At 48.7% G+C, this 17,814-nt stretch overlaps 1 protein-coding gene across 3 annotated transcripts in view; it reads left to right on the forward strand.

The window, feature by feature from the left end:
• Nucleotides 1–17,814, forward strand: part of pfas (phosphoribosylformylglycinamidine synthase) — a 465,594-nt gene that overhangs the window by 424,700 nt on the left and 23,080 nt on the right. For all 3 annotated transcript variants that reach the window (XM_072471967.1, XM_072471969.1, XM_072471968.1), the window contains 2 exons: nucleotides 12,680–12,811; nucleotides 13,292–13,522. In XM_072471967.1, coding sequence (XP_072328068.1) covers nucleotides 12,680–12,811; nucleotides 13,292–13,522 — 363 coding nt within the window. The remainder of the gene's footprint in view (nucleotides 1–12,679; nucleotides 12,812–13,291; nucleotides 13,523–17,814) is intronic.

A 17,814-nucleotide genomic window follows, 5' to 3' on the forward strand; every position in this document is an offset into this window, starting at 1 on the left:
CTCTCCCTTCCTGCCTTTTGTTTCTGTCCCCACTGACTTCCTACATCGGTTCCCATCCCCCTGCCACATTAGTTTAAACCCTCCCCAACTGCACTAGCAAACACACCCCCAAGAACATTGGTTCCGGTCCCACCCAGATGCAGACCGTCCGATTTGTACAGGTCCCACCTCCCCCAGAACCGGTCCCAATGTCCCAGGAATTTGAAACCCTCCCTCTTGCACCATCTCTCAAGCCACGTATTCATCCTAGCTATCCTGTCATCCCTACTCTGACTATCACGTGGCACTGGTAGCAATCCTAAGATTACTACCTTTGAGGTCCTACTTTTTAGTTTAACTCCTAACTCCCTAAATTCAGCTTGTAGGACCTCATCCCGTTTTTTTACCTATATCGTTGGTGCCTATATGCACCACGACAGCTGGCTGTTCACCCTCCCCCTCCAGAATGCCCTGCAGCCGCTCCGAGACATCCTTGACCCTTGCACCAGGGAGGCAACATACCAACCTGGATTCTCGTTTGCGTCCACAGAAACGCCTGTCTATTCCCCTTACAATTGAATCCCCTATCACTATAGCTCTGTCACTCTTTTTCCCGCCCTTCTGTGCAGCAGAGCCAGCCACGGTGCCATGAACCTGGCTGCTGCCACCTTCCCCTGGTGAGCCATCTCCCCCAACAGTTTCCAAAACGGTAAATCTGTTTTGGAGGGAGATGACCGCAGGGGATCCCTGCCCTGCCTTCCTACTCTTCCTCTGTCTGTTGGTCACCCATTCCGCCTCAGTAATTTTAATCTGCGGTGTGACCAACTCACTGAATGTGCTATCCACAACTTCCTCCGCATCGCGGATGCTCCAAAGTGAGTCCATCCGCAGCTCCAGAGCCGTCAAGCGGTCTAACAGGAGCTGCAGTTGGACACACTTCTTGCAGATGAAGGAGTCAGGGACACCTTTCATCGGAAATTTGGAGTATTGTGCAGTAGAGGTGTCATTGGCTACTTGTTCAATTATGTCATTCATTTTATTTATCTCGTAGGATATTTTTCCATGCCATAAAAGGGAGTAAGATAGGCCAAAACTCTATCGTACACCATGATGGCGTGCTTGAGTCTTTGAACTGATGGGCCTGCTAAGGTATGGAAAGGATGGATGGGAGGTATGACTCATGCTAAATAACAGGAACCTGACCAAAGTCTTGGAAGCCGGGATATGCCCTGTTATTACAGACAAAATAAGTCCCATTATAAGGAGTAAAATGGACAATGTCCTCTGAGAACCATAGATCTGCAAATGTGGAATTACTCGTGAGATTCAGTAAGCCTGACAGTAAAGAGGAGCGAATAAGTCTTTGATAATGGAATGGATTGCATTTGTAAGCTGCACTCGCGTCAAAATAATGGGAACAATTACTAGATCCCAACTTAACCCCTTTGCGGTGATTACTAACCAGGCATATGGATCCATTTGGAGTAACATTGGGTAGGACGTGAATTTGGGATGGGTTTTTGTTTGTGTCATAGTTGTGTTGGTACCATCTAAAAGTATTCAATGAATAACCTGCAGATTCCCAATGTTGGACATAATCAGTAAAATTAATTGACCATTTGGAGTTCCAACATGTGTCTGCTCCTGCACGGATATGGGAAGAGCGATCTGCGCTCTGAAAAACATACCATTCAGCAGTTTCTCAAACGTTAAAAGGCAGGGGAATGAAAGGGATACCTCCCTCTGAATGGGTAGGGATTGCAGTACATACCCAGCACCCGGAGATATTAAACCTTTCAGCATAAATGTGAGATATTTGAAGGAAAGAATTGTCATGTAACCGTTTAGTAAGGCCTGCTAAGCAGACCATGCAACTGAAAATCAATAATGTGGGATTATTATTCTGATGTGCGCGCTTCACATGCAACGCGTGAATCCAGTTTTTGTTCCCTTGGAGTTTCACGGCCGATTGTGTAGTCAGAAGCACTTGGTAGGGGCCCTCCCACTTGGCCCCGAGAGGGTCCCTTTGCAACTTCTTCAGATATACCGCTTCGCCAGGAACGATATGTCCTTCTTCCAAAGGATCGCCCCAGGCTGTGGAAACCTGTTGAGACGCAGAACTAACAGCATTTGTTAGATTTTGACAATAACTAAGTAGTGCATCACTCATTAAATGACAGTCTGCCTTTTGTAAGTCAATAGTTCCTGGCAGGGACATGGGTCTGCCTGTGATGACCTCAAATGGGCTTAGGCCTGTTGTTCTGTTTGGGGTTGCTCTGATACTGCACAATGCCAGGGGCAAAGCTTGAATCTAGTTCATGCCTTCTTGGCTGTATTTGGACAGTCGTTCCTTTAAGGTCCGGTTCATGCGTTCCACTACTCCTGATGATTCTGGATGATAAGGACAGTGCAAATTCCAATCAATGTTCAGTAATCTGCACACCTTGCATACAGCACCCGTAAAGTGGGTTCCATTACATTTAAATGGTCATTGGATAAACATATGGATGATAAGGGAATAGTGTAGATGGGGCTTTAGAGTGGTTTCAAAGGTTGCGCAACATCGAGGGCCGAAGGGCCTGTACTGCGCTGGAATGTTCTATGTTCTATTATCTGAATCAATGCTAGCTGGTACTCCCCATCTGGGAATATAGTCTTTGCATAGGACTTTGGTTGTATTGGTGGCAGTAGCCTTTCTGGCTGGAGCAGCTTCTACCATCTAGAAAATGTATCTACTATCACCAGGACCTCAGTGTATCTTTGGCACGGAGGAAGGGAGATGTAATCGACCTGTATGTGCTGAAAAGGTCCAGCAGGGGTAGGAGCTCTTAGCTGAGGCATCTTTGTAACAGGTCCTAAGTTCTTTTGACATGTAACATAGCAGTCCGATACCAATTGTGCATGTTTTTTGAATCCTTTGCCACACCAACTCTGTGGAATCGATCCATCATCGATTGAGGGGCTAAATGTCCCCATGAATGGGATCTGTTGTGCCAGGAACGCATCAGTGACTGTGGTCCCACTGGTTTGTCAGTCTGAACTTCTCTCCAAATATCATCATCATACTCCTCAATACCTGAGTCTAGCCATGACCATTTTTCTTGTTGTGTACAGTTATGTTGCATTTCACGTAGATCTTGTAATAACTTGGTCACTCCCAATTGGTAGATGTGCCTTGGTGCTGCTGAAGGATGTCCCTTGGAGGCAGCTTTCTTTGCTGCTGGGCCTACAAAGGCATTTCCTTTAGCTTCCATAGTGTCTTCTTGAGTATGAGGTTTACATTTGAGAATAGAGACTTCTTTTGGTAAAGCCATGGCTTCTAGGAGGTCCTGTACTTTCCCATTTCGTATAGGTGTCTCTGCTGTGGTGAGGTATCCCCTCTTTTTCCATAAGTGACCAAAATCATGGGCTACTCCAAAACCGTAACTGGAGTCCATATCGATGTTGACTGTTTGATCTTTCGCCACACGACATGCTTCTGTTAAAGCCCTTAAATCGGCCTGTTGAGCTGATGTTCCTTGGGACAAACTTCCTTCCGCCATTACTTCATACAGGCTGGTGACTGCCCATTCAGCCTTTCTGACACCTTTATCAATAAAGGAGGAACCATCTGTAAATAGAATCAAGTCTGGGTTCTGTAATGGTTCTTCTACCAGGTGAGGGATTAATGTGGGTCGGTGCAGACTCGATGGGCCGAATGGCCTCCTTCTGCACTGTATGTTCTATGTAATATGTAAAAGGTGTGCCTCTTCCATTTCCTTTGTTACTTCCACACAGTCATGTTCTTCTATTTCTCCCCCCTGTTGCTCCTCGGGAAGCGGGAGCAAAGTTGATGGATTTACTGGACTGGCTTGGTGGAAGTAAAGATTAGGTGCTTCCAACACTGCTGACCATCTGGTCCATCTGGCTGATGTGACTTGTGATACTCTGTTCATGGAAAGTAGAAAATGGACTGCGTGGGGACATTTAATAATCAACTGCTGGTCCAAGACAAGGCTGCTGTATGCATCACAGCTCGACATGTGGTTTCCATAGCTCTGAAACAGCTGCCATATGCCAGAACATTGTCTGGGCAGCCCGGTAGCATTGTGGATAGCACAATTGCTTCACAGCTCCAGGGTCCCAAGTTCAATTCCGGCTTGGGTCACTGTCTGTGCGGAGTCTGCATATCCTCCCCGTGTGTGCGTGGGTTTCCTCCGGGTGCTCCGGTTTCCTCCCACAGTCCAAAGATGTGCAGGTTAGGTGGATTGGCCATGATAAATTGCCCTTAGTGTCCAAAATTGCCCTTAGTGTTGGGTGAGGTTGCTGGGTTATGGGGATAGGGTGGAGGTGTTGACCTTGGGTAGGGTGCTCTTTCCAAGAGCCGGTGCAGACTCGATGGGCCGAATGGCCTCCTACTGCACTGTAAATTCTATGATTGTCGAGTTTGGCAGAGTAGTATCCTACAGGTCTTAATTGGTCACCATGTTCTTGGGCTAGTACTGCTGTCATGTAGCCTTCTTTCTCATGAACAAACATAGTGAAAGGTCTTTTATTGTGTGGGATGCCAAGTGCAGGTGCTGTGCACAAAGCATGTTTCAGGTTCAAGAATGACTCTTTCTGTTCCAATGTGAAGTTAACTTGAGTCTTTTGATTTCCGGTTGCCTTGTAAGGGATGATTTAATGGTTGAGCCATCTGAGTAAAGGAATCAATCCAATTTCTGTTAAAATTGCAAAGTCCCAATAATGACCTCACCACCTGGACAGTTGGAGGCTCTCTGGTGTCTCTTATTGCTGGCGTCCTGTCCTGGGTAAGTTTTCTTTTACCTTTGGAGATTACCTGACCGAAGTAAATAACTTCATCTTGGGAAATCTGTGCTTTGGCGAGGCTTGCTTTGTGTCCATTGTAGCAAAGGTGATCTAAAAGGGAAGACAAATCTTTCTCATGGTCATCTTGATCAATGGAGGCTATCAGAACATTTGATAATGGTGGAGGGCATATCAGGTAGTTCCCTTAGGTGGTCCTGTAGAGCCCTGTGAAAAACAGTAAGACTGTTATGGAATCCTTGTGGAAGTCTGGTCAATGTACACTGTTGTTGGTTAACTGTGAAAGCAAACCATGGTTGCACTTCCTCAGCCAGTGGTACTGATCAAAAGCCATTTGCCATGTCGATAACTGAAAACCATTCAAGGCATTAAATATTGTAGAAGGATCGGCTCCCAAAGGAGCTTTTCTGTCAATGCATTCATTGGCTTTTCTATAATCAATAGTCAGGCGACATAGAACATGCAGTGGAGACGAAGGCCATTCGGCATATCGAGTGTGCACCGACCCACTTAAGCCCTCAGTTCCAGCCTATCCCCGTAACCCAATAACCCCTCCTAATCTTTTTGGACACTAAGGGCAATTTAGCATGGCCAATCCACCTAACCTGCACATCTTTGGACTGTGGGAAGAAACCGGAGCACCCGGAGGGTACCCACGCAGACACAGGGAGAACAGACTCCGCACAGACAGTGACCCAGCGGGGAATCAAACCTGGGACCCTGGCGTTGTGAAGCCACAGTGCTATCCACTTGTGCTGCTGTTGCTCTTTTTAACCTTAGTCTATTTGCTCTGTTTAGGTCACCTTTGCTCATGAGTAGCCAGGTATCTTTCTGATACCGCCACGTGGTTCAAGTTCAGGTTATGATTAATAACACAGCACACCGCTTAGTAAGGATTAAAACAACGGTCATTTATTATATACAACAAGCAATATTAATACCCTAATACTACTATTTATATAATAAACCTATCACTACTGGCCAATACTTAACTGAGGAAGAGCCCACCAGGTCAGGGAAACGAATGGCTTGTCCAATCAAATCTAGCCCGCGGGATTCAAAAGGCTGCTACAGGTCGGTGGCTAGGTGTCTCTACCGGATCGCGATCGTTGGATTCAAACTTACACTTGCCGGTGGCTGGTCTTGCGAAGGTCTCGAGCAGGCGAAGATGAGAGAGAGAGAGAGATCTGAACTTGGACCTTCACTTTTATAGGGCCCAGGGGCTTCCCGCCTCCTGGGGTGGCCCTTGACCCTGAGTCCCAAGTGATTGGATTCTGTCCCCAATCTCTGGGGTCGATGTGTCCAATGGTGAGGCGATTCTTCAATCGGGGGGTGGTCGCTCATCTGTCTTTGTTTTGGCCACTGCAGGCGCCGACAGGTCTGGACCGGTAGTCAATTGCTAATATGTTGCAATTGTTCCCGGGGATAGCCGATTTAACTGTGGATGTCTGAGTAGATTAGGTGTAAACAGTCCTGAATGCAACTCCAGATACCTGGGTTGATGGGCTGTTGATAGCCCTGAGTATCGATCTGGGCTACGTTCCCAGAGCTGAATATGCAAACCTGTCTGCAGCTGCCTGCTTGTGTATTCTTGGCTGCTTTTCCCAGCAGTCTTTCGGGATAGCCGTTTTAAACTGGGTTTTGGCCAGATTAATCGGAACGCAGCCATTTTACATGGCTACATTCCCGCCTTGTGATCCTAACGCGAAGCGTGAAGGATCACATAAATTTTGTCCTCTTCGTTTCCTGACTGGGGGGGCACCTCCCACATGGCCACTACTCTGACCCTAGCTATGCACAAAAATTTACCTAAACAATTCTTGAGGGCGCTATGTCAGGCAGGGGCATGTGTCTGGAAAAAAATAAACTGGGAACCTCTAAGTTTACCTAAACAATTCTTCAAACTTACAGTCTTATCTCTCTATACAATGACAATTACAACATTTAATATATTCTTTCCTGGCTTGGCAGTCAAGCTCAGGATCATACATTTCCACACATTCTCTTTTTATTTACAGGAAAAAACAAACAAACCGCCAGTGCATGTTTTATTATTCATATGTCGCGGGGGTCTGGGGTTTGGTCATAGCCGAATATCGGGGATCGGATCCGATAGACTGGGGTTCGAGCGCGGTACGCTCTCCTTTTCCACTTGCGGAGGCGCATGGTCTGTACTGCACAACTGAGTATAGCCAATGCTAACAGTGCCTCAATGACTTACGATAAGGAGTACCAAGTTATGAACTTGGCACACCAGGATAATGCAGCGTGGTTGGTGACTGGGCCCTCGGTACTACGGGGCAGTGAAGCGTTAATGGCAGGGGGGTTTGGAGTAATGGGGTCCGCGTTCCCGCGCAACCAAATGTCCACAAAGGTGTTGAGCACGATGAAAGGAGTCCTCATGGCTGTCTTCTTTCTTTCCTTTTCCTGTTTTTGCTGGTTTTCTCCGGACTTGGAGCTTCTGGAGTTCTGTAAGACAAGCGTAGTGTGTGTAAATACTTTGGTTTAATATCTGGTGTGTTAGTGTGTCTGTCCTTCTTGGGGCCAATTAAACCCTTATAATTGGTCATAGTATGTGACTCTCGCCCCCATTTATTTTTTTCAAAACAAATGTTTGGACACGGTACACTTCCCAATGGTGGACCAGTGCTAACTTTATCATCCAAATGCTCTAGGATGTAAATAGCATGTGGCAGCAACCCAAAGGTTGCCTAAATAAAATAAAACGGTTTTTGAAAGAAAAGTTTGAATGAGGTGCGTGTGGGCCACGACGGGTACGATTTGGGTGGAGTCCCCGGGTAGGACGGCTACCAATACCGTATCTTCCCTACCCGAGCGTTTTGACCAACGGGGGTGCCCCCAGGCAGGGCGGGTCTCACGCCGTTTCTCCACTGCCTGAGCGACCAAAGAACGGACAAAAATGTAGTCATCATGGTGGGGTTACTGTTCTGATTCTACCATCAAATCAGAAGAGTAGCTACGATCGGGTGTCTGAGGCAAGTCCTCAGAGGTATCAGCCGAATGGGCGTGTGGCGGTGGTGGGTGTCTTTGAGGCAAGTCCTCAGAGGTTTCGGCAGAATGGGCGTGTGTGTGGCCGCGGTGCGTGTCAGTGGGAAAAGTTAAAAGTTCAGGTGAATGGGTGTGGGGCGGTGAGAAAATTCTCCTGTAGGACGAACAACATTTAACAAACAGACAGACAACATAAAACATTCTGCAGGTTCCATCAGAAAGGACAACACTTTTCACCAAGTGTCTCCTTTAAATCATCATGTGGACACCTCAGTTCTCGGTTGCGAACAGGGTCGCAAAAGGGTTGGCGGAGTCAGGCCCGAGGTCGTCACCGTCTCCCGGGTGCCAAACTCTGGAGTGGATCAGGGCGGAAAGGGCTGCGTGGTGTGAGTTGGGATCGTCCTCGTCGTTGCGGACGAGTCTGCAGGAGTTGTCGCGGTGCCAATGAGTGGTGTCGAGTTGGGTGGGGACAAAGTCGGGGTCGTCCGTGTAGTTTGGTGGTCGGTGGTGGGGTTTATTTAAGTAGGTGATGAGGAAGGGGTCACTGGAGTCGAGGTCGGAGTTGCTGGGTGTGGGACCAGGATGGTAGGGAGGCGTGCTGTGGCTGTCGTCAGAGTCACAGTCGCTGTCTGTGCTGCTGCAGTCTGTGGGCGTTCCAGAGCGGATCGTAAAGTTCGTGGGTGGAGTCGGTGGTGAGTCCGTGTCTGGGCTGGATGTGGAAGGGGTGGGTGTGGTGACGTTGGATGTGGGCGGGGTTTGGTCGGCTGCGTCAAGCATGACGTGGTGGGAGTGGTTTGACTGTGGTCCATAAACCTTGAGCTGGTTTATGTGAAACCATGCAGTCTTACCATTTTAGTATTTAATTTTATATACCGACGGACTTATTTTGTCCGTAATTGAATAGGGACCCGAGTATTTTGGAGACAGAAACGTGCTGGGGTTGTACACGGACAACATTACTTGCTGTCCTATGTTGTACTCCGTGGCATGTACTGCCTTAGCAAAACAGGCCTTGCTCTGTTTTCTTTTAGTTCCCAATTTAACAGCGGCTGCTAGCTGAGCCGTTTCTATATTTGCAAGTAGTTGTTCCACGGCCTTCTCGTGGGTGAGGGCCGTGACTTCGGGGCTGGTTAGGTCTAGACCTAGCAAGTATTCTGTCCCTTTCATGGGGCGTCCGGTCATGAGGGTGTGTGGGGTGAAACCTGTGGAGGTGGAAACAGTGTTACGCAAAAACATCAGCGCAAAGGGGAGGACCGAATCCCAAGTGGTGTTGTTTTGCTGGACCATTTTTCTAAGGGTGGTTTTTAGGGTCCGATTCATGCGCTCCACTATACCACTCGACTGAGGGTGGTACGCAATGTGAAATTTTTGGGTTATGCCAAATATCGTGAGGACGTTCTGCGTGACCTGTCCCGTAAAGTGAGAACCTTGGTCCGATTCAATACTGCGGGGGAGTCCCATCTTGTGAAGATGTGGTGGGTTAGGATTTTGGCGGTGGTTTTTGCGGTGTTGGTGCGGGCTGGAAATGCTTCCACCCACTTTGTAAAAGTGTCAATGACCACCAGAACATATTTATAGCCATTCCTGCAAGGGGGCAATGGACCTAGAAAATCGATCTGGAGGTTAGTTCAGGGGCCGTTAACGGTTCGGGTGTGGCTGAGATTGCCTTTTTGGCATACCTATCTGGGTTGTTTTGCGCGCAGATGAGGCAATTTTCGATTGGCCACCAACAAAGTGGATGTTGATTTTTATGTCATCATTGGCTACAGGAATAGTGCCAGAGGACTGGAGGACAGCAAATGTGGTCCCTTTGTCCAAAAAGGGGAGCAGAGACAACCACGGCAACTATAGACCGGTGAGCCTCACGTCTGTAGTGGGTAAAGTCTTGGAGGGGATTATAAGAGACAAGATTTATAATCATCTAGATAGGAATAATATGATCAGGGATAGTCAGCATGGCTTTGTGAAGGGTAGGTCATGCCTCACAAACCTTATTGAGTTCTTTGAGAAGGTGACTGAACAGGTAGATGAGGGTAGAGCAGTTGATGTGGTGTATATGGATTTCAGCAAAGCGTTTGATAAGGTATGGAGGGAAAATCTTATGAGGAAAGGCTGATGGACTTGAGGTTGTTTTCGTTGGAGAGAAGAAGGTTAAGAGGAGACTTAATAGAGGCATACAAAATGATCAGGGGGTTGGATAGGGTGGACAGTGAGAGCCTTCTCCCGTGGATGGAAATGGCTGGCACAAGGGGACATAACTTTAAACTGAGGGGTAATAAATATAGGACAGAGGTCAGAGGTAGGTTCTTTACGCAAAGAGTAGTGAGGCCGTGGAATGCCCTACCTGCTACAGTAGTGAACTCGCCAACATTGAGGGCATTTAAAAGTTTATTGGATAAACATATAGATGATAATGGCATAGTGTAGGTTAGATGGCTTTTGTTTTGGTGCAACATCGTGGGCCGAAGGGCCTGTACTGCGCTGTATTGTTCTATGTTCTATGTTCTAAAGCTGCTTGAGGTGGGCTGCGGTAGGTTCTATTCCCTGGTGTCCATGGCCGTCATGGAATAGACAGATCATCTGATTCCTATCTTGTACAGGAACCACGTAAAGGCTGTCTTTTAGCACCACACCATCATGTGTGGTTATGGTATTCCGGAACCTCTCGTATGAGGCTGGAAACTTCCTAGGATTCTCTGGGAAGCCAGGGAAGAGATTGCTGGGCCTTTGGCTTTGATTTTCATGTCATCATTGGCTACAGGAATAGCGCCAGAGGACTGGAGGATAGCAAATGTGGTCCATTTGTTCAAGAAGGGGAGTAGAGACAACCCCGGCAACTATAGACCGGTGAGCCTCACGTCTGTTGTGGGTAAAGTCTTGGAGGGGACTATAAGAGACAAGATTTATAATCATATAGATAGGAATAATATGATCAGGGATAGTCAGCATGGCTTTGTGAAGGGTAGGTCATGCCTCACAAACCTTATCGAGTTCTTTGAGAAGGTGACTGAACAGGTAGATGAGGGTAGAGCAGTTGATGTGGTGTATATGGATTTCAGTAAAGCGTTTGATAAGGTTCCCCACGGTAGGCTATTGCAGAAAATACGGAGGCTGGGGATTGAGGGTGATTTAGAGATGTGGATCAGAAATTGGCTAGCTGAAAGAAGACAGAGGGTGGTGGTTGATGGGAAATGTTCAGAATGGAGTTCAGTTACAAGTGGCATACCACAAGGATCTGTTCTGGGGCCGTTGCTGTTTGTCATTTTTATCAATGACCTAGAGGAGGGGGCAGAAGGGTGGGTGAGTAAATTTGCAGGAAAGGCTGATGGACTTGGTTGTTTTCGTTAGAGAGAAGAAGGTTAAGAGGAGACTTAATAGAGGCATACAAAATGATCAGGGGGTTAGTTAGGGTGGACAGTGAGAGCCTTCTCCCACGGATGGAAATGGCTGGCACGAGGGGACATAACTTTCAACTGAGGGGTAATAGATATAGGACAGAGGTCAGAGGTAGGTTCTTTACGCAAAGAGTGGTGAGGCCGTGGAATGCCCTACCTGCAACAGTAGTGAACTCGCCAACATTGAGGGCATTTAAAAGTTTATTGGATAAGCATATGGATGATAATGGCATAGTGTAGGTTAGATGGCTTTTGTTTCGGTGCAACATCGTGGGCCGAAGGGCCTGTACTGCGCTGTATCGTTCTATGTTTTATGATTGACCTCCAACCACCACAACCATCTTCCTTTGTGCCAGGTATGACTCCAACCAATGGAGAGTTTTCCCCTAATTCACATTGACTCCAGTTTTGCTAGGGCTCCTTGATGCCACACTCAGTCAAATGCTGCCTTGATGTCAAGGGCAGTCACTCTCACCTCACCTCACCTCTGGCATTCAGCTCTTTCATCCATATTTGAACCAAGGCTGTAATGAGGTCAGGAGCTGAGTGACCCTGGTGGAACCCAAACTGAGCATCAGCGAAAAGATTATTGCTGAGTAAGTGTCTCTTGATAGCGCTGTTGACCCCTTCCATAACTTTATTAATGATCGAGAGTAGACCGATGAGGTGGTCATTGGTCGGGTTGGATTTGTCCTGCGTTTTGTGTACGTGACACACCCGGGAAACTTTCCACATTGTCGGGTAGATTCCAGTAACGGTACTGGAACAGCTTGGCCAGGGGTGCAGCAAGTTCTGGAGCACAAGTCTTCAGTACTATTGCTGGAATATTGCCCGGGCCCATAGCCTTTGCAGTATCCAGCACCTTCAGCTGTTTCTTGATACCATGTGGGGTGTATCATATTGGCTGAAGACTGACACCTGTGACACTGGAGACCTCAAGTGGCACTTTTTGAATTGGCAAATGTGATGGAACATCCACTCGGTTCTCCGAGCTAAAGATAGGTCCAATGCTTCAAGCCTTGGCTTTTGCATTGATATGCAGGGCACCCCCATCATAGAGAATGGGGATATTTCTGAAGCGCCTTTGGTTAGTTGTTGAATTTCCACCACCATTTGAAACTAGATGTGATAGGACCTATCTGATCAAAAGGTTGTGGGATCACGTAACTTTGTATCTTGCATGCTGCTCCCACTATTTAGCACGCGTGTTGTTGCTTCACCTGTTTGGCACCTCATTTTTAGGGCTGGTTGGTGTTGCTTGTCATAAACTCTGGTGGGATACAGGGACTGTCTGACTGCAAATAGACCCTTCACTGTGATAGATATCTTCCCTATATGCCTCACTGACCCACCCTGAACCCCTCACTGAAACAATATCCTAAACTTCACATCTTTCACTGAGAGGCTCACCGATTCCCCATCCCTCACTCATAACCACCTCGTCAAATGTTCAAATGTTTTGTTTAATTATTGAATATGTGTTTGTGCAGGAGTTCACACTGGAGCATAGAAAACCCAGTCTTCAACCTTTGAGTCTTCCCACGAATCTGACTGTGAGGGATGCTCTAACTCGTGTACTCAGGCTACCCGCAGTGGCCAGCAAGAGATATTTGACCAATAAGGTACGGAGGGGCCAATGTTAAGGAGGGAGTCAAGGTGAGGGGTTGGGAACACCTGAAATAAATTGGCCGGTAGCTAGGCGGGTTATTATTGGGATGAGGTACGGCAGGTTTGTTCAGTGTCACATGGTTAAAGATCAGCAGGGTCAGATGTAAAGTGGTTCTCAATTTACCTTTCCATAGGGGTGACAGATTGGGGCTTGACTACACTAGGTTGGATAAGTTGTATGGCGTGGGTGCAGGTTGCTACGTGGGTAAGGGTTGGTGATAGAGATGGGGCGGTGACATTTGAACAGGTTTAGGGGTGGGAGAGGGCCAGGGTTGGGAATGGGTAGGGCTTGTGAGACTGGGTGGGGCTTGGGTTGGGGTTCAAGGAAAGGGTGGGGCAAGGGGTGGAGGTGGGGCAAGGAAAGGGGCGGGGTTGGGGAAGAATAGGGGTTTATTTTTGCAATGGTCATTAATCCTCAACCGGTCTATTCACAGGTTGACCGTTCAGTTACAGGACTTGTTGCCCAGCAACAGTGTGTAGGGCCACTCCACACTCCGTTAGCGGATGTTGCTGTTATTGCCCTCTCGTACTTCGACACTGTGGGAGCAGCGACTGCCATCGGAGAGCAACCAATCAAAGGTCTGATTGACCCTGGCGCCGGAGCTCGAATGGCCATTGGGGAGGCTCTAACTAACCTCGTGTTTGCACGAGTGACAGAACTGAGGGTGAGTGAAGAAATCACAAATACAAATAATTCGGCAAATCGAGCGGCATCTTAGTCATGTTTGACTCACAGCTCCAATTCACTTTATCCCTCCAGAGATGTTGCCCGACCTTCTTAACCTTTGCACCATTTTCTGTTTTTATTTTAAGTTTCGAGCATCCACAACATTTTCTTTCAAGATGAAGCCAAGACCCAAACAACCGGTGCAGACACGCAGGCCTCCACGCCCGTTTTAAGCACACCTGACCCCACATGCTGCTGTAAGCACACCCGTCCTCCCCATGCTGCTGTAAGCACACCCAATACCCCGTGCTGCTGTAAGCGCACCAGAAACGCCCATGCCTGCCGTAAGCACACCCGACCTCCCCATGCTGCTGTAAGCAGACCCAATACCCCATGCTGCTATAAGCACACCCGACACCCCCATGCTGATGTAAGCACACCCGACCCCCCCATGCCTGCTGTAAGCACACCCGACCCCCCGATGCTGCTGTAAGCACACCTGACCCACCCCCCCCATGCCTGTATAATCATACCGGACCCCCCATTCTGCTGTCTGCACAGCAGGCTCCCGTGATCGTTGTAAACACCCCCGTGCCCATTGTAAACAGCCCGCGCCAGTTGTAAATACCCCCGTGCCCCTTGTAAACAATCCGCGCCTGTTGTAAATAGCCCGTGCCAGTTGTGAACACCCCGTGCCCGTTGTAAACACCCCCGTGTCCATTGAACACGGCCCGACCCCCGTGCTCGTTGTAAACACTCCTGTGCCCGTGGAACACAGCCCGACCCCTGTGCCCGTTGTAAATAGCCCGCGGCAGTTGTAAACACCCCCATGCCCATTGTAAACATCCCTGTGCCCGTTGAAACGCCCCATGTCCATTGTAAACACCTCAGTGCCCGTTGTAAATGCCTCCACGCCCATTGTAAACAGCCTGCGTCAGTTGTAAACAGCCCTTTGCCCGTTGAAAACGCCCTGACCCCCATGCTCGTTGTAAACACCACCGTGCCCGTTGTAAACAGCCCGCGCCAGTTGTAAACAATCCCATGCCCGTTGTAAACACCCCTGTGCCCGTTGTAAACACCCCCGTGCCCATTGTAAACACCCCTGTGCCCCTTGTAAACGCCCCCGTGCCTGTTGTAAACGCCCCCGTGCCTGTTGTAAACGCCCCCGTGCCTGTTGTAAACACCCCCGTGCCTGTTGTAAACACCCCCGTGCCTGTTGTAAACACCCCCGTGCCCGTAGTAAACACCCCTGTGCCCATTATAAACACCCCTGTGCCCATTATAAACACCCCTGTGCCCATTATAAACACCCCTGTGCCCATTATAAACACCCCTGTGCCCATTATAAACACCCCTGTGCCCATTATAAACACCCCTGTGCCCATTATAAACACCCCTGTGCCCATTATAAACACCCCTGTGCCCATTATAAACACCCCTGTGCCCATTATAAACACCCCTGTGCCCATTATAAACACCCCTGTGCCCATTATAAACACCCCTGTGCCCATTATAAACACCCCTGTGCCCATTATAAACACCCCTGTGCCCATTATAAACACCCCTGCGCCCATTATAAACACCCCTGTGCCCATTATAAACACCCCTGTGCCCATTGTAAACGCCCCCGTGTCTGTTGTAAACACCTGTGCCTGTTGTAAACGCCAGCGTGCCCGTTGTAAACACCCCCGTGCCCGTAGTAATCACCCCTGTGCCCGTTGTAAACACCAGCGAACCTGTTGTAAACACCCCCGTGCCCGTAGTAAACACCCCTGTGCCTGTTGTAAACGCCCACGTGCCCATTATAAACACCCCTGTGCCCATTGTAAACGCCCCCCGTGCCCATTGTAAACACCCATGTGACCATTGTAAATGCCCACCGTGCCTGTTGTAAACGCCAGCGTGCCCGTTGTAAACGCCAGCGTGCCCGTTGTAAACGCCAGCGTGCCCGTTGTAAACGCCAGCGTGCCCGTTGTAAACACCCCCGTGCCCGTAGTAAACACCCCTGTGCCCATTGTAAACGCCAGCGTGCCCGTTGTAAACACCCCCGTCCCCGTAGTAAACACCCCTGTGCCTGTTGTAAACGCCCACGTGCCTGTTGTAAACACCCCTGTGCCCATTGTAAAGACCCCTGTGCCCGTTGTAAAGACCCCTGTGCCCGTTGTAAAGACCCCTGTGCCCGTTGTAAACACCCCTGTGCCCGTTGTAAACACCCCTGTGCCCGTTGTAAACACCCCTGTGCCCGTTGTAAACACCTGTGCCTGTTGTAAACGCCAGCGTGCCCGTTGTAAACACCCCCGTGCCCGTAGTAAACACCCCTGTGCCCGTTGTAAACACCAGCGAACCTGTTGTAAACACGGCTGGCTCTGATGTTCAGAAGGGAGGGTCAAAGCGCCGAAGAGTAATAGTAATAGGGGACTCTATAGTCAGGGGCACAGATAGGCGCTTCTGTGGACGTGAAAGAGACTCCAGGATGGTATGTTGCCTCCCTGGTGCCAGGGTCCAGGATGTCTCCGAACGGGTAGAGGGCATCCTGAAGGGGGAGGGCAAACAGGCAGAGGTCGTTGTACATATTGGTACTAATGACATAGGCAGGAAGGGGCATGAGGTCCTGCAGCAGGGGTTCAGGGAGCTAGGCAGAAAGTTAAAAGACAGGACCTCGAGGGTTGTAATCTCTGGATAACTCCCTGTGCCACGTGCCAGTGAGGCTAGAAATAGGAAGTTAGAGCAGCTAAACACGTGGCTAAACAGCTGGTGTAGGAGGGAGGGTTTCCGTTATCTGGACCATTGGGAGCTCTTCCGGGGCAGGTGTGACCTGTATAAGAAGGACGGGTTGCATCTAAACCGGAGAGGCATAAATATCCTGGCTGCGAGATTTGCTAGTGTCACACGGGACGGTTTAAACTAGTATGGCAGGGGGCTGGGCACGGGAGAAATAGGTCAGAAGGTGAGAGCATTGAGGGAGAACTAGGGAATAGGGACAGTGTGGCTCTGAGGCAGAGTAGACAGGGAGAAGTTGCTGAACACAGCGGGTCTGGTGGCCTGAAGTGCATATGTTTTAATGCAAGAAGTATTACGGGTAAGGCAGATGAACTTAGAGCTTGGATTAGTACTTGGAACTATGATGTTGTTGCCATTACAGAGACCTGGTTGAGGGAAGGGCAAGATTGGCAGCTAAACGTTCCAGGATTTAGATGTTTCAGGTGGGATAGAGGGGGATGTAAAAGGGGAGGCGGAGTTGCGCTAATGGTTAGGGAGAATATCACAGCTGTACTGTGGGAGGACACCTCAGAGGGCAGTGAGGCTATATGGGTAGAGATCAGGAATAAGAAGGGTGCAGTCACAATGTTGGGGGTTTACTACAGGCCTCCCAACAGCCAGCGGGAGATAGAGGAGCAGATAGGTAGACAGATTTTGGAAAAGAGTAAAAACAACAGGGTTGTGGTGATGGGAGACTTCAACTTCCCCAATATTGACTGGGACTCACTTAGTGCCAAGGGCTTAGACGGGGCGGAGTTTGTAAGGAGCATCCAGGAGGGCTTCTTAAAACAATATGTAGACAGTCCAACTAGGGAAGGGGCGGTACTGGACCTTGTATTGGGGAATGAGCCCGGCCAGGTGGTAGAAGTTTCAGTAGGGGAGCATTTCGGTAACAGTGACCACAATTCAGTAAATTTTAAAGTACTGGTGGACAAGGATAAGAGTGGTCCTAGGATGAATGTGCTAAATTGGGGGAAGGCTAATTATAACAATATTAGGCGGGAACTGAAGAACATAGATTGGGGGCGGATGTTTGAGGGCAAATCAACATCTGACATGTGGGAGGCTTTCAAGTGGCAGTTGAAAGGAATTCAGGACCGGCATGTTCCTGTGAGGAAGAAGGATAAATACGGCAATTTTCGGGAACCTTGGATAACGAGAGATATTGTAGGCCTCGTCAAAAAGAAAAAGGAGGCATTTGTCAGGGCTAAAAGGCTGGGAACAGACGAAGCCTGCGTGGAATATAAGGAAAGTAGGAAGGAACTTAAGCAAGGAGTCAGGAGGGCTAGAAGGGGTCACGAAAAGTCATTGGCAAATAAGGTTAAGGAAAATCTCAAGGCTTTTTACACGTACATAAAAAGCAAGCGGGTAGCCAGGGAAAGGGTTGGCCCACTGAAGGATAGGCAAGGGAATCTATTTGTGGAGCCAGAGGAAATGGGCGAGGTACTAAATGAATACCTAGCATCAGTATTCACCAAAGAGAAGAAATTGGTAGATGTTGAGTCTGGAGAAGGGTGTGTAGATAGCCTG

This window comes from Scyliorhinus torazame, chromosome 13, assembly GCF_047496885.1.
Source record: "Scyliorhinus torazame isolate Kashiwa2021f chromosome 13, sScyTor2.1, whole genome shotgun sequence".
Classification (NCBI taxonomy): Eukaryota; Metazoa; Chordata; class Chondrichthyes; order Carcharhiniformes; family Scyliorhinidae; genus Scyliorhinus; species Scyliorhinus torazame.